The sequence below is a fragment of the Hyperolius riggenbachi genome, chromosome 10 (assembly GCF_040937935.1).
Source record: "Hyperolius riggenbachi isolate aHypRig1 chromosome 10, aHypRig1.pri, whole genome shotgun sequence".
Classification (NCBI taxonomy): Eukaryota; Metazoa; Chordata; class Amphibia; order Anura; family Hyperoliidae; genus Hyperolius; species Hyperolius riggenbachi.
The window spans coordinates 179948992-179965091 of NC_090655.1; the positions used below are offsets into that span (position 1 = coordinate 179948992).

General features: G+C 45.4%; 1 protein-coding gene and 1 long non-coding RNA gene across 7 annotated transcripts in view; one reads left to right on the plus strand and one right to left on the minus strand.

Annotated features, from left to right (window-relative positions):
* The window catches only part of RASSF4 (Ras association domain family member 4), a 395766-nt gene that overhangs the window by 114134 nt on the left and 265532 nt on the right, over positions 1 to 16100 (plus strand). For 3 of the 5 annotated variants that reach the window (XM_068255316.1, XM_068255318.1, XM_068255317.1), the window contains exon 3: positions 733 to 815. The exons of the other annotated variants lie outside the window; for them this stretch is intronic. In XM_068255316.1, the coding sequence (XP_068111417.1) occupies positions 804 to 815 (12 nt within the window). In that variant the 5' untranslated portion in view covers positions 733 to 803. The remainder of the gene's footprint in view (positions 1 to 732; positions 816 to 16100) is intronic. 5 annotated transcript variants of the gene reach the window in all.
* The window catches only part of LOC137533990 (uncharacterized), a 46238-nt gene that overhangs the window by 15075 nt on the left and 15063 nt on the right, over positions 1 to 16100 (minus strand). The window contains exon 2 of one of the 2 annotated variants that reach the window (XR_011024267.1): positions 7775 to 7883. This is a non-coding gene — a long non-coding RNA (uncharacterized lncRNA). Of the gene's footprint in view, positions 1 to 7774; positions 7887 to 16100 lie in introns of both variants that reach the window. The other variant, XR_011024266.1, reaches the window with a different exon arrangement.

Consider the following 16100-nt stretch of genomic DNA (forward strand, 5'->3'; position numbering starts at 1 on the left):
TACTCAAATTATGGAAAGAAAGAAAGGCGGTAAATTTGAGAATAGGGTTACAGTAGGGCAATATATAACAAATAGGCAGGAGAACAGTTAGTTCAGATAGCATCATCATTTGGCTTCACCCTGCACCCAAATTTCCTGATAATACAATCCAGGGGGTCCGCACACTCCAGTATAGAACAAAACCTTGTTTATTCAGCAACCATGACAATGATCCATTCACATAACCTACAAATGTTTTGGGGCCCCAAGTAGTCCCCATTGTCAAGGTAACAATACATAATGGTAACAAAGAGCAAAGGGCACTAGCAGGCATGTAAGCAGTGCTGTACAAATAACCACACTCCTAGTATTTAAAGTTGCCGCCTAATTGTCACTACATTGGCATACAAAAGCAGTAATCATTGAAATGTATATGTATCAAAAACTGCAGGCCAAAAGTGTGCAGAAAATAGAACATCATTACTTGTAGAAGTGCTCTATGTGGCATGCCTTCAGCAATTCCAGAATTTTGGGGTATATACATGCAACACGTGTGTGTGTGTGTGTGTGTGTGTGTGTGTGTACCCCAAAATTCCACATACACTATCATCATCCTTTTTTTTTTTTTCTTTTTGTGATTTGTTTAGTATGTCTGTATTTTATCTCATGTGTATTCCTTTTTATATATGCTATATACCTTGACATATTGATGTAGGGGTTGAGCACTAAGCGCCTTGTATTTAATGGTTTTAGGCACTTTATTCGGCCTGAGAAAATTGTCATAGACTCATGAAACGCATTGCCATTAAAATTGGTTGCTCATTATGCAAATTGAGGTAAGCCCTTTATTGAGGTAAGCCATCTAATTTTTTGTTTTTAACACAGTTTTATTACATCTTGGGTGCCTCTTTCCCCCTTTTATGATACTCACTCTCCTTTGGAGGGGTGTGCTAGTTGGTCATTCATGGTTTGACCACGTTATGACCATTTAATCCTTTTTCATCAAGAGCATCACCGCATCCAGCTAGTCTGGATACCCGAGTGGAGTCGTCTAAATGCATCTCCACTTGCCTTCAGTGGTTGGTGTCAGGAACCGGCCCGCGGCACGCCTGCGTATACGGTTCCCGACTGCGGGTTTGACCAGGTTAAGCGGGGAACAGCCTTATTTAAGCTACAAACAAGGCTGGAACCCCTCAAACACTTCCCACTGCCACCACTAGCGTTGCTAGACACGTTCACTCAGCTATCGAGTGCTCAATACGCAATCTGCGTTTTCGTATTTGGGTCAGCTTTGCGCTTAGGCCAAATACGGGAACGCCACGCACCCACACACACACAGTTGCAATCTTACACTGTCGTGAAGCAAAGACCCACTAACAGTCGTTCCGAACGATACTGTTAGCCCCTCTGCTGTCGCTACTCGCACTGGCGTTGTTCGTACGTTGGGTCAGCTGTGCGCTTAGGCCAACGTATGACAAACGCCCCCACACACAATGCAATTACAATTTCATACGGTAGTGTTGCTCAAGCGTACAATTAGGCATGAACTTATACACGGTTACACTTCAGTCTCTTCTAGGCTATGAGTGTTAGTTTAGTACGGCAGAAGTCAAACTTATTAAATAATAATTTAATATTCTAGAAAAACATAGAACAATGCAGAACTTAATATATACAAAAAGATTACAAAAAACAAAGTAAAAATGTTACAAGATAAAAGTTACAAAAATAAGAGGTTACAAAGATAACACACACGGATATTTGCGTAAAAATAAACGGGGGAAAAAAGAACGTTACCAGCTTAGGTTAGAACGTTGTTTGACGGGAGGACGCCGTTTCGACCAGGAGTCGCGATCCTCCCTAGCTATTCGCTACCTCCGAGAGAAGACACCGGTGGCTGTCCTGGGCCACCTTAAATAGTCTGAAGTGTCCCCTGGGGCATTTAATGTCCAGCCCCCAGGAACTAATGCAGTTTCCCCGTTTGTGACATCCCCGAACGCTTGTCATAATCCTTCTTGTGATATGCACTTCAAAGGGGGTTCCTGTTTTAGCTTCTTGAAGTTTGGCAGGACACAATCTCACCCATTGAACTCTGCAGACATCAAAAAGCTTCCTCCACATTATTTCCTTGGTTAAAGTGTATTTTAGCACATCCATGAAAAGATTGAATTTTGGTTACAGGTAGCAGTTTGCCTGTAATCCTGTAGACAGACGCAGACAATCACACCTGGGACAGTAGATCAAAAGTGACTGCTAGTGACCTAATGAGCTTAATGAGCTGCTTCCTTGCCTATTGAAGGTGACTGGTCGTATTCACTGAAGACCTCTTTAGATGCAAATGTAGGTCTAGTGACCCACCCACACAAATACATGAACAGTCCAGGAATCTAGCCTGCATATCTACACCTTTGACATACCACAGCAGATATAAAAATGGGAAAATGAAAATATATTACTGTATTATCCTTAACAGCATCAGCACCCCAATATCTCCACACCTCCGCCGTTAACTTGGTGCAAGGCAGATGATCTTCCCAGATTATCCTGCCAGCACCTACATTGTTGGTTCTGCTTGACGGGACAGTCCATCAGCATTCCCATGATTGCTCCCCTTCCGGATAGCGCTGGCAGGTGATTCTAAAGAATCATCCTGCCAAAGCCTACATTGACGGCCTGGCCGGGTGGGGTAACCCTTTAGCATCCTCAGGAGGGTTCCCCACCTCTCAGTTAGCTCCAAGCTACACGACTGGAAAGCTAGGTCAGGTTGCTGCAATGTGTCGTTGCCCTTGGCAACCTGACGTAACCAACCAGGGGAATGCGGGTCAGTGACGACCGTGAATTCGTGACCATAAAGACAGTGCTGCAGCTGGGGAAGGGTCCCCACCGTCGCTACACGCACTCTCTCTATAGTGGCGGGACCTATCTCTCGGTCCCTTTGGGGAACGATTATCTGCCGGTCTGCCTCCTCCACTTCGGACAGCTCAGAGGGAATAACTTCCCAGGACCCTCTCAGCCCGCCCCTCCCAGCTGGTGACCTGCTGGCTAGCCCCCTGAGCTCTTCCAGGCTGCTGTCAAATCGAACAGCCCCAGAGAGCTCAGTGCTGCCTGTCACGCATTCCAGGAAGGCTGCAGACGGAGAGGCTCCTGGGCCCTTCGGGCCAGGTTCCGAATTGGGTGTGGCTGACCCAGCAACATTTGCCACTTCGGTGGACAGTCCCTCTGCTGTAGACCCGCTAGCGCTGCGGGTTACCACTGCAGCTGAGGGAGTGTCCACATTATACACATCATGAATCACATCACATTTGGTCTTAAAAACATCTGAAGGGGAAAGATCTGGCCTGGTGCCGTCTGCCCCTTCAGTGGGCAATCCATCTGCTGCAGCCCAGCGAGCCCGGCTGGTTACTCCTGCAGCCGACGGAGTGTCCACCTGACACACAGCATTATGTAGCACAACACATATGACATCAGCATTATCCATCTTACACATATTGACATTTAGAACATTACATTCCACATCAACATTATCTGCTGCATTACACACATTGCTACTCAGCACTTCACAAGTAGCATCAACAGTTCCTGCATCGATCGCTTCGATAGTCCGTGCGTCACAAATGACATTATCAATTTCTGCATTCTTTGTATCAACATGTCCCACTCCAGGCCTAGGCACTGGAGAATCACTAGGGCTGGCTCCTAACACACAGTCCCTAGTCCCTGGGGCCCCACTAGCACTCCCCACTTGCACAGCATTATCAAACAGTACCTTGCAAGAGTCCTGAACTTCTGCTGGGGATGCAGGCTCCACGGGGGTTGGATTAGGCTCATACCGGGCTACTAACCGTCCCAGGTCAGTACCCAGCAAAACATTGGTGGGGATTTTGTCAGTTACCCCAACTTCTTTTAATCCGCTGCCGGCCCCCCAATCCAGGTGGACCAAGGCGGTGGGTATGGCGGGGGTGACACCCCCAACTCCTTTGACAGCCATAGTCTTGCCAGGAATGTACTCCTCAGGGTTCACAAGCTGGGGGTGCACTAGAGTCACCTCTGCTCCAGTGTCTCTTAGACCGGTGGTAACTGTATCCCCAACCGTGACAGGTTGCAGATTCTCTGCATAGCCAGTGGCATTCCTGGTAGCACACAAAGCCGTTGGGACTTCTCTGGGGTTTGAGGCCTCACTGGATTTTGGGGCCTCCCTCTTCCTCTCTGGGCACGTCGTGCTGATATGACCCACCCTGTCACATACAAAGCATTTCCGAGTGTCAGGTTGCTTGAATCCAGGAGACAGCGGTGCTTGCCTCCTCTGGGTGCTGGGTGAAACAGGTTTAGCCATCTGTTCTCCTCTCCAGCTGGGCGTAGTAGTCCTCCGGAACTCAGGTGCTCTATGGGCGGTGTAGGCATCGGCCATTTCCGCAGCCTCATCCACTGTCTTTGGTTCTCGATCCAGCACAAACAGCCGGACCTCAACAGGACAGGTGTGTAGGAACTGGTCTTTTATTATCAGCTCCTGCAGGGCATCCAAGGTTTTGACTGACAGTCCTTTTAACCACTGCTGGAAGGCAGTGCGCAGGTTGCACGCGTGATCCAGGTAACTGTCATTAGGACCTCGCTGCACTGTCCTGAAACGTTTTCGATACACCTCTGGCGTGAGGTGGTATCGTGCAATGATGGCTTTCTTAATTGCCTCAAAGTCTGTTTCTTCCTCCTGGGGGAGACTCACAAACGCCTCCAGGGCCTTGCCTCTCAGCCCTGGTGTGAGGTATCTTGCCCACTGCTCACGGGGCACCCCATACTGCCGACAAGTCCTTTCAAACCCCTGTAGGAAAGTGTCTATGTCAGAGTCCTTGTCCATAGCGGGGAACTTATCCAGGGGGATTCTGTGGACTCGCTCACCTTCGCGTTCTGCGGGTCCAGCAGACCGGTTCTGCTGCTGAAGTTTAGCCAGCTCCAGCTGGTGTCTCTGTGCAACTTGTTCCCTCTGGGCTTGTCGTATTTCCCTCTCTGCTTGCCGATGTTCCAGAATCAGCTTTAGGCGCAGTTCGGGCTCAGCCGAACCTAGTAGCTGTAGGTCGGCTTCCAGAGATGTCATCTCCGTGTTCGGTGGATCATCTAGGACATCATCTCCCCTCGCATTCTGTGGCGGGAGCGATTCCTCCTCTGGCGTGTCGTGAGCTGCATCCGCTGACGTTGAAGCACGGGCTCGCTCTGCCTCATCATACTCCTCGAGCGCACAAACTAACTGCTCCTTAGTCTGGCCGCTCGCCGTCTCGATGCCTTTGTGCTCACACAGGTTGAGTAGTATCTCTTTGTTTTGCCTTGCATAGCTGGATGCTTTCTGAGCCATCGTGTTGCACAAAATAAAAAGAAAAAAAAAGGGGGGGAGGGAAAGCAAACACCAAGTGTGTATCTTTGAACAAAAAAAAAACGTATATAGATTCTGCACTGAGTAGACTTCTGTAGGCTAGTTGCTTCTAGCAAGCTTCCAGCCTTTAGTACTCAGAATAGCGAGCTAAACTGCGTACTAATGTACTAAACGATCCCATCACTGCCACCAATTATGTCAGGAACCGGCCCGCGGCACGCCTGCGTATACGGTTCCCGACTGCGGGTTTGACCAGGTTAAGCAGGGAACAGCCTTATTTAAGCTACAAACAAGGCTGGAACCCCTCAAACACTTCCCACTGCCACCACTAGCGTTGCTAGACACGTTCACTCAGCTATCGAGTGCTCAATACGTAATCTGCGTTTTCGTATTTGGGTCAGCTTTGCGCTTAGGCCAAATACGGGAACGCCACGCACCCACACACACACACACAGTTGCAATCTTACACTGTCGTGAAGCAAAGACCCACTAACAGTCGTTCCGAACGATACTGTTAGCCCCTCTGCTGTCGCTACTCGCACTGGCGTTGTTCGTACGTTGGGTCAGCTGCGCGCTTAGGCCAACGTATGACAAACGCCCCCACACACAATGCAATTACAATTTCATACGGTAGTGTTGCTCAAGCGTACAATTAGGCATGAACTTATACACAGTTACACTTCAGTCTCTTCTAGGCTATGAGTGTTAGTTTAGTACGGCAGAAGTCAAACTTATTAAATAATAATTTAATATTCTAGAAAAACATAGAACAATGCAGAACTTAATATATACAAAAAGATTACAAAAAACAAAGTAAAAATGTTACAAGATAAAAGTTACAAAAATAAGAGGTTACAAAGATAACACACACGGATATTTGCGTAAAAATAAACGGGGGAAAAAAGAACGTTACCAGCTTAGGTTAGAACGTTGTTTGACGGGAGGACGCCGTTTCGACCAGGAGTCGCGATCCTCCCTAGCTATTCGCTACCTCCGAGAGAAGACACCGGTGGCTGTCCTGGGCCACCTTAAATAGTCTGAAGTGTCCCCTGGGGCATTTAATGTCCAGCCCCCAGGAACTAATGCAGTTTCCCCGTTTGTGACATCCCCGAACGCTTGTCATAATCCTTCTTGTGATATGCACTTCAAAGGGGGTTCCTGTTTTAGCTTCTTGAAGTTTGGCAGGACACTGCAGACATCAAAAAGCTTCCTCCACATTATTTCCTTGGTTAAAGTGTATTTTAGCACATCCATGAAAAGATTGAATTTTGGTTACAGGTAGCAGTTTGCCTGTAATCCTGTAGACAGACGCAGACAATCACACCTGGGACAGTAGATCAAAAGTGACTGCTAGTGACCTAATGAGCTTAATGAGCTGCTTCCTTGCCTATTGAAGGTGACTGGTCGTATTCACTGAAGACATCTTTAGATGCAAATGTAGGTCTAGTGACCCACCCACACAAATACATGAACAGTCCAGGAATCTAGCCTGCATATCTACACCTTTGACATACCACAGCAGATATAAAAATGGGAAAATGAAAATATATTACTGTATTATCCTTAACAGCATCAGCACCCCAATATCTCCACAGTTGGTTTTCCGGCTGCAACCCTCCATTGCGAGTATTCCAGCTCTACAGCACTATTTATCACCCACTGTTCTGACATACTGCACCATCGGGGCTTCTGTTGTCTCTGTGTTTTTGTTTTACTTTAGGGTGCTCTTTGATCACCCTCCACATTAGCACACAGTGGGCTCTGGAAGACTTATGTTATTATTTACTTGGTTGACATTTGGACTTAGTAACTGATCATGCCCCACTGACATGAATGGCCAGATAAAATAATCTAATCAGTGTAAATAGGTTGATTTTTTGTTTTGTTTTGTGCAGTATCCTTCAGGGTCTAAGATTGCAGTTGTTGAAAAACCTACATTAGGGCTCCTTCACACTAGGAGCTGATCCATGTGTTTTCATGGATCGCTGCTAGGATGCGGTAAGCGGGGTAACCTGAAAGTCCATTGACTTTCACAGTAGACAAAGCAATCCAGCGCATTACTTGTAACGCTTCTGGGAGCTTTTAACCGTCCGCCAAAATCGGTTTCCCGTCGGGTGAATTAGAACTAACTTAGCTGATTTCCCAATGTCACGCCATAGGTCATCGGGATCGTGCAAGCATTGCCTAATGTGAAAGAGCCCTTAGCTCTATTAATTGTCTTCTGTATTCATGTCATGAGACAGTATACTCAAAGATAAATCGTTTCAACTGGACATCTTGTTTTGGTTCTATAAGATGTTTCTTTAGGGTTCCTCAATCAATTAATGAGATTCCTATGTATTTTAGAATTTTGTGTAATATGCTTACTTCAGCTATCAATCTGACTATTGATACTGCTACGCAGATTATAAAGTACATGTCCACTTTACTTACATAATTTCTGTCTTGTGACAGGATGATCTTTGTGGTATCACTTCAATTTTTTTAAGTTTTTTAAGTTGTAATTTTCCATAACTTATACACCGACATCTTGTGGGTCCATCTGCTTAAAAACACAGTGATTTCCAGTGAATATACTTAAAGTACATTTAAATATTTTTAAGTGATTTTTTTTTTAATGGTACATGATTTTTTTTTGCTATTGAAAAATGGTTTCTAAATGCATCTTAACACACATCTTGACACACTATGCAGTAACGCAACCTGTATAATAAGGTTCCTGTATAATACTTACAGAAAAATGGCAATTTGACAGACTGACATTTACTTATATATACAATGGCAACTACATTAGAATAAAACAGAAGGTGTCAAATTATGTCCAACTTTTACTATCACTAAATGAAACTCTATTTTAGCACAAGCTTCCCTCTACCAATACATAACCCTAACCCCCCCCCCCCCTCCCCTGAACATCTGACATTAACACTAAGCCTAATTCTGTTCACCCCTGAGCCCTCCCTCTACCAATGCATAACCCTAAACGACACACCCCATTTCTGCCCCCAAATGTGCAGATATCTGCCTTCGCCGCTGACACTACTTCCACCAATGTCCAAATTACTTTGGCACCTACTATACCCAGGCGACCAACAATGCCAGCAATTTACTTCTCTCTGGCACCCAATAACCACTTCCGCCCCCGATGTCCAGCATCCAAATTTTTTAAATTTACTTTATATTTGCTAACAATAGCCACATTTTCCTGGTTTGGCAACTCCGGTGCCAAAAATACCTAGGTGCTGGTAGAGCTACAACTAGAATTGCATTCTATGTGGTGTGCATTTTACCAGTTGGCTGCCAGGGCCCAAATTACCTGCTTCGTGCCAAAGAAGTATATGAGGGTGCTCTGACAGTTGATGGTTGATCACAATATGGTAAACTAGAATTGGTAGCTCTGTAGGTGAATGTGGTTTAAAATTATCCGATAACATTCAGCATTCCTTGGGCTTGATTCACTAGCCTAAAAGCTTTGCACGTGCAAACTAGGATGCTAAGTGGTTTGCACGGGCAAAGCTGTTACTGATCGCACACTATTTGGTGCACGCGAAATGTTGCACCGTCCACGTGCAAAGTACGCTTAGCCTATTTTGCACGCGGACGGTGCGACGTTTCGCACTTTGCGTGCATATTAGCACGTGCAAAGGCACTTTGCACGTGCTAAGGGCCTTTTCACTGGCGTGCTTTAGTGAATCAAGCCCCTTGTCTGTAGTCTTAAAAATTAATTAAAACAAATTCTTCATCCATATCACAATGTACTGTATATCTATTGTGTAGTTTCCCATCCTTTGTTTTCCTCCTGTCTTCCACCCTACCTCTTCCCTCCCCCCCCCCCCATCATTCCCCCTAGTGTGCCTTTCTGTTACCACTGCCCCTCCTATAATTAATGAGACTCGCTCACCTCACCCATTTCTCCTGCCGATGTCCCAGACAAACACTTCCAGGTTACAGAAGCATGTGACTTTTTGCTCATCAACAGTCATCCTTGTGAGTGGGAGCTACTGTATTTCTGTGGTCCACTCTTTACCACAGATGTTCTGCTGGCACACATTCTGCTGCAGCTGCTGGAGTATGGAACAATACACATGAGCTTGGGCAGGTGTACCTCTCCTTGAGTACTATCCCTACTCTGCTTGAGTACTATCCCTACTCTCCTTGCCATGTATTTATTTTTATTTAACTTTCTGTGGTTGTCATTCTCTAATTGTACTTATCAATTGGCATGAACATTTAAGAGATGCCTACACTTTTTGCGATTCTATTCATGTATTTGACTTTTGGGACATGTGCAATTTAAGTCTTTTTAACCTGGCCACCAGGTCATTATAATTTTTTTTTCGTCTTTGTGACACTAACTACCTTGTTTAACTTTATCTTATGTGTACCCAGATGGAAGACTGTCCTGAACAATCTTTATGAATGCTGTCTGTTGCAGTGATTTTTCCTGAGCATTTTTGGGATTTCTGCATTGATTGCAGACTCTAGGGTTGTATGGTCTCACACTTATGGCAGTTGAATTTTATAGCCCTATGGGCATTATTTTTCCTTGGTGTTGTGGACACTACCTTTTTATTTTTTCTGTTTACATTTCATGACTATGATGCATATTGTATTTAGATTAATTCTGAATATTTGATGCATTAATAAAGAGATCCCTGGTGGTCTCAAAACATAGAAATTAAGCTGCACCAATAAACTTATCACACTTTAAAGAGGAGTACCAACTCTCTTTTGATTTACCATATAAAAATAGGTAGCAACAACCACTGACTCTCAGAGCACAATTGTAAACACCGGTTGCCTTTCCATAATATGTGTAGACCCTCCTTTGATATCTTACTCTTACCTACTACAGATACTACATGCATTCCCTCCCTTCTGCCTAGGTAAACAGTTTTTTTTCCAGAAATGCTTAATTAGGTGTAGAATCAAAATATTTAGAGTAAAAAAAAAATGTCAGACACAACATTAATATTATTGTCAGAATCTACAGAGCGCAAGATGGCAGCCCCCAGGACACAGAGACAACACATTCTGCTGCTCTGTCTATCTAGGATAGATGGCAGTGTGCATTAGTAAAACTGTATAACAGTATCATCTCATTATAATAAACTCAGGTATAGTAAACATTCGGGTATAGTAAATTACCTTTCAGCATCTCCATTATACAGTAAGTCTATGGGAGCAACGTCTGGTATAGTAATCTCTGATATAATAAAACTTCTGTTATAGTGAACATGTTTTTTGGCCTATACATGTCGCTAACTCTGGATATAGTAAACAGTGGGTGGCGCATGCATCATATGTCAGTGTGAAACCCATAGTCATCTGTTCTTTTCAGGCTGGTTGCAAGTGAGTTAATGCCTGATAACATTTATTTATAAGACAAGAAGAATGGCACCGATGAAATCCATTGAGAATCGAAGTACTGTGTGTGGATGGAATAGGTCCGTCTTCCAATTGGAGAGGACTCAATCATTTTGCCGCATTTGAAGGAAATAATGTGTGCATGGGTACCTTTTAAAGATTTTGTTCCTTGTAGCATTTCTTAATTTGCAAAACTCTGATGTGGACAGGGAATTACATTTCTTGATATCAGTCACACTCATGTAACCTTAGGCTAAAGGGAGGAGAAGAATGTGGGGATGCGGGAAAAGACTTGTTTGTCTTGTTTGGCTTGTCTGCCAAATTAGGATAACGTCAGGCCGCATTAGCTTCTTAAAGGACAACTGAAGTGAGAAGAATATGGAGACTGCCATATTTATTTCCTTTTAAACAAGACCAGTTGCCTGGCAGCCCTGCTGATCTATTTGGATTCAGTAGTGTCTGAATAACACCAGAAACAAGCATGCAGCTAATCTTGTCAGATCTAACAATAATGTCAGAAACACCTGATCTGCTGCATGCTTGTTTAGAGGCTATGGCTAAAAGTATTAGAGGCAGAGGGTCAGCAGGACAGCCAGGCAACTGGTATTGTTGAAAGGAAATAAATATGGCAGCCTCCATATCCCTCTCGTTACAGTTGTCCTTTAAAAGTTAGAGATATGCTTAATTTCTGGGAGAAAAATAGTTTAGGTATTTTTCACGCAGTACCAAGATGTACACTAAACAGAAAATATTTACATGTACACTGAGCAAAAAATATTTAAAGGAATGTTCCTTTCTTATTAACGCTTACATAGAATCATTGAATTATTAGAGTAGAAAGAAGAAAATTATATCTTGCTTAGCTACTTGCAATTATGCTTTTATGAGTTAATTCATAGCTAAGTAAAATTGTATATAGTTACATAGTTAGTCTGGTTGAAAAAAGTACCGTATTTTTCGGACTATAAGACGCTCCGGACTATAAGACGCACCTAGGTTTAAAGGGCAAAAACTGGGGGGAAAAAAAAATACACTAAACCTGGGTGCATGCATGGTCCAGGAGCGTCCTATGGACCTTTCCTCCCCCTAAGATGTCTGTCACATTGCCAAGCTACATTAACCCCTGCTGCCATTACAAGCTACACTAAACTACACTTCACTAACCCCTGCATGCCCCCTCCCCCAGCTACACAACTCCCACCCCCCCCTCCCCTTCCCAGCTACACTAACCAATACAATTACAGCAAACGTGATCTCGCCTGGGTGGCAGTAGCTGTGTCTGGTCAGGGTGTCCATGCAGTCTTAAGGAGGTGCACAGTAGGACGACATCAGCAGCACCCATGAGATCCACAGTGTTCTTAACCAGCAGCTTCTGTAATTATATACAATGCTGTTCCTTGGATCTATAATCCCCCCGAGCATGCCCCACAGCAGCGATACACCCGGCATTGTTATTATCCGCAGGGCACTTGCTTTGATCTATAATCCCCCCCCCCCCCCCCAGCGTGCCCCGCAGCGGCGCCATACACAATGACTCTAGGCGGCATAGAAAAGCCACTGTGATCATTAACAATGTTCTTTCAACTTGCCCGTTAGCCCGCAGCTCGATTCCAGCTGACAAATGATGACACTTCAGCCGCTATAGCGGCAGCCCCGTTAGCCCGCAGCTCGATCCCAGCTGACAAATTACGATACACTTCACCTCAGAGGCTTCCGTACTTGCATTGTTTACTTGCGTCATCACATGACCCGTCGGGTCATGTGATGACAATGCAAGTACGGAAGCCTCTGAGGACTGCCGCTATAGCGGCTGAAGTGTATCGTAATTTGTCAGCTGGGATCGAGCTGCGGGCTAACGGGGCTGCCGCTATAGCGGCTGAAGTGTCTCATCATTTGTCAGCTGGAATCGAGCTGCGGGCTAACGGGCAAGTTGAAAGAACATTGTTAATGATCACAGCGGCTTTTCTATGCCGCCTAGTGTCATTGTGTATGGCGCCGCTGCGGGGCACGCTGGGGGGGGGGGGATTATAGATCAAAGCAAGCGCCCTGCGGATAATAACAATGCCGGGTGTATCGCTGCTGTGGGGCACGCTCGGGGGGATTATAGATCAGAGAGCACTGTGTATAATTACAGCGGCTTCTCCTATGCCGCTTACAAACAATGTCGCTCACGCTGCTGCTTCCACCCCACTGCGGACCACAAGCAAACAAGCATTCGGACTATAAGACGCAGTCACTTTTTCTCCCCACTTTTAGGGGAGAAAAAGTGCGTCTTATAGTCCGAAAAATACGGTAATTCGTCCATGAAGTGCAACATTTTGGGACTTTCAAATGATTGTTTTCCATTGGGGAAACAGCCAAACATTATTGAATTCAAAGATCATTGTGTTCATGGAAAAATACAGCAGGAACTGAAAAAAGAATGGGAAGCTTCTGCACCAACATTTTAAACCGCTGTAATGTCTCTTGTAAATCTAGATATGTTGAAACTTGCTAAATGGGAGTAGAATTGTTTTATCAGAACCATAACCATTTCTTTAGCTACTGTGTTTACATCTTCTAAATACTTTTTTATACAGTGACACTTCTAAGGCTATTCAAAATTACTACTAGAGTTCCAGATAATTAACCACTTGAGGACCACAGTGGTAAACCCCCTAAAGACCAGGTACATTTTTACTAAAATAGCCACTGCAGCTTTAAGGTCGAGCTGCAGGGCCACACAACACAGCACACAAGTGATTCCCCCTACCAACAGAGCTCCCTGTTGGTGGGGTCTGAACGCCCCCAAGTTGATTATTTTTTATTTTTTATAAATATTTTTGGGTTTTTTTTTACTATTTTTGCCTATTTTTTTATTTATTTATTTTTCAATCCCCTAACCTCCCCCCCAGCCAGCCAATCCTGGCGATTGGCTGTCATAGGCTTCTGTGCCTATGAGAGCCGATTGCTCTGTTGTCCGCCAGGGGGACAGCCGTGTCACACGGCTGTCCCCAGTACAGCGCTGCTGTTGATTGCAGCGCTGTACTAACTGTAAAGACGGGGGTTTCACCGTCTAACAGTCACCGCTCGGAGACTGAAGGTGGGGCGGAGCTCTGCCCCCCGAGCAGAAGACCTGCGCACTATCTCCTGCAAAATGCAGCCCCAGGACTTGACGCCAATTGGCGTTGGGCGGTACCTGGGGCTGCTGCCGCGGCCACGCCCATGGCCATGGAGCGGTCTTCAGGTAGTTAATGAATATCTGGGGGGCAAGATCTAATCTACAGTATGCACTTTGTCCAGCATTGTGAATTTACTGGTTGCTTTTGCATTAGAGTATATTCTTACCATGGCTTCGTAGAGAAAAAGAAACAAAGAAATAATAAGTGCAGAACTACCTTCAAGGAGAAAAAAAAAGTAGCGTTTAGTAAAAATCCCATAATATAGTCTTACCTTTTAAAAGTATACTGTTTTATAGATACTACAGATATTGTCCATACATGTGTTGGAGAGCATGTACAGGTGAAGAAACTTTTATGCCTTTCCAATAGCCTAAAGGTCCGTACACACGCCGGACTTTAGGCAACGACGGGTCCGTCGTTGCCTCCCGCTGGGTGGGCGTGCCAGCGACAGTCCGGCGTGTGTACGCTCTGTCGTCAGACTGATACGGCTGTTCCTGAGCGATCCGCCCGGCGGATCGCTCAGAAACAGCCGTATCAGTCTGACGACAGAGCGTACACACGCCGGACTGTCGCTGGCACGCCCACCCAGCGGGAGGCAACGACAGACCCGTCGTTGCCAAAAGTCCGGCGTGTGTACGGACCTTTAGATTGAGTTCTGTAATTCTCACTCCCATATTTACATAGCTATTTTACCAACATTGATCTCTCCGTGCAAAGGCTTGTCCATCTTAGGCAATTTAAAATACCCATAAACACTAGAGTAAATTAGTTCTTAATCTTGACCTGAAAATGAGAGCCCTAAAAATCACCTGATCAACCCCACCGCTCACAATTTGACTGCTAATAGACTCGTCACTTGATCGGCCAGCAGTCTTCAGCGCGCAGGAGGAAATGGGATCTGAAGTGACATGCTAGCGAGCGGCACTTGGGACAACTACCATTACCTGTACAATGCGCATTACTTCTCTTGTGAGTGCAGATTTTAATGATTTTTACATAGATTAAATGGTTTTACACTATTTGGAGCTTCTAAGTCCATAGTGTCTGCGTGACTGTGGAGCTGCATACTGATCACCGCAAGTGTTCCCATACACAGTGTTTGATCGCCCCCCGCATGTTTTGAATCCCTACCTCCGGAGTTGTGGAGGCCAGTGAGGGTGAGTGTGGGTCAAACGGGGGAACCCACGTGTGGAGGTGATCATGGAAGGTGTTGGTTTCACACTGGTGAGGTGACGGGAACAGCTTTTTTAGTTTTGATTACGCTATGTGCTTTTTTTCTTCTCTTGCATATATGATGTGTGGATCTGGATAAAGAGATTGGTCCTGACCGTGGGTCATTACCCCATTTCATCCTGTGACTTGGAGTGACCGGGAATATCTTGAACTGTGGATAAGTGACTTTTTCTGCTTTGCTATTTGATCTATGAGCGCGGCCATATTTTGAGTAATAGACTTCATTAATTTACCTCTCCATTTGGATTCTCACAATGACTCTCTTCCAAGATCAATAGAAATGGGTATGCACTTAAGGAGTGTACACACTTTCAAAGGTTGTCAGGGCTCGATCTCTCAGGTGACAGTTTTGTGGGGCTAGTCCTGTACAGATGTGTCGATGCGTTATAGCAGAACAACACTTGTTACTATTATAGGGAACCCGAGCCAAAGCTTAGATTCAGACGCACATACTTACCTAAGGAGAGGGAAGCCTCTGGATGGCCTAGAGATGTCCTACGCTGTCTGTTGCTGCTGTCCTGGACCCTCCAGCTGATCAGGGCTGCACTCCTCTTCTCGCATGACAGTGGCAATGCGAGCATGGCCACACCTGCACGGTAGCACAGAGCTGCTCATGCTTGAAGAGGAGTGTGGCCCGATCAGATTACCAACAAGTAAAAACACTGTGCCATTTCTGTGCCTCCAGTGTCCCCCTCTGTGTCACCTCTGTTCTCCCGTGCCTTTAATGTTTCCCTCTGTGCCACCTCTGTCCCTCCCCCTGCCACTTTGTCACCTCTGTCCCCCTGTGCCACTTTCCATTACCTGTTCCATCAGTATCCCCCTCTCTGTTGCTTTGTACCAGCACTGTGTCCCTCTTGATCACTATCCCCCTCCTCCCCCCATTGTATCTTTCTGTCCCCCTGTGTCCCTTTCTGTCTCCCATGCCTTGTTCTGTCCCCCTGTGCCTCCTTTTGTCACACTTAGTGCCAGATTCGGTCCCCCTTGTGAGTGTTTAATCC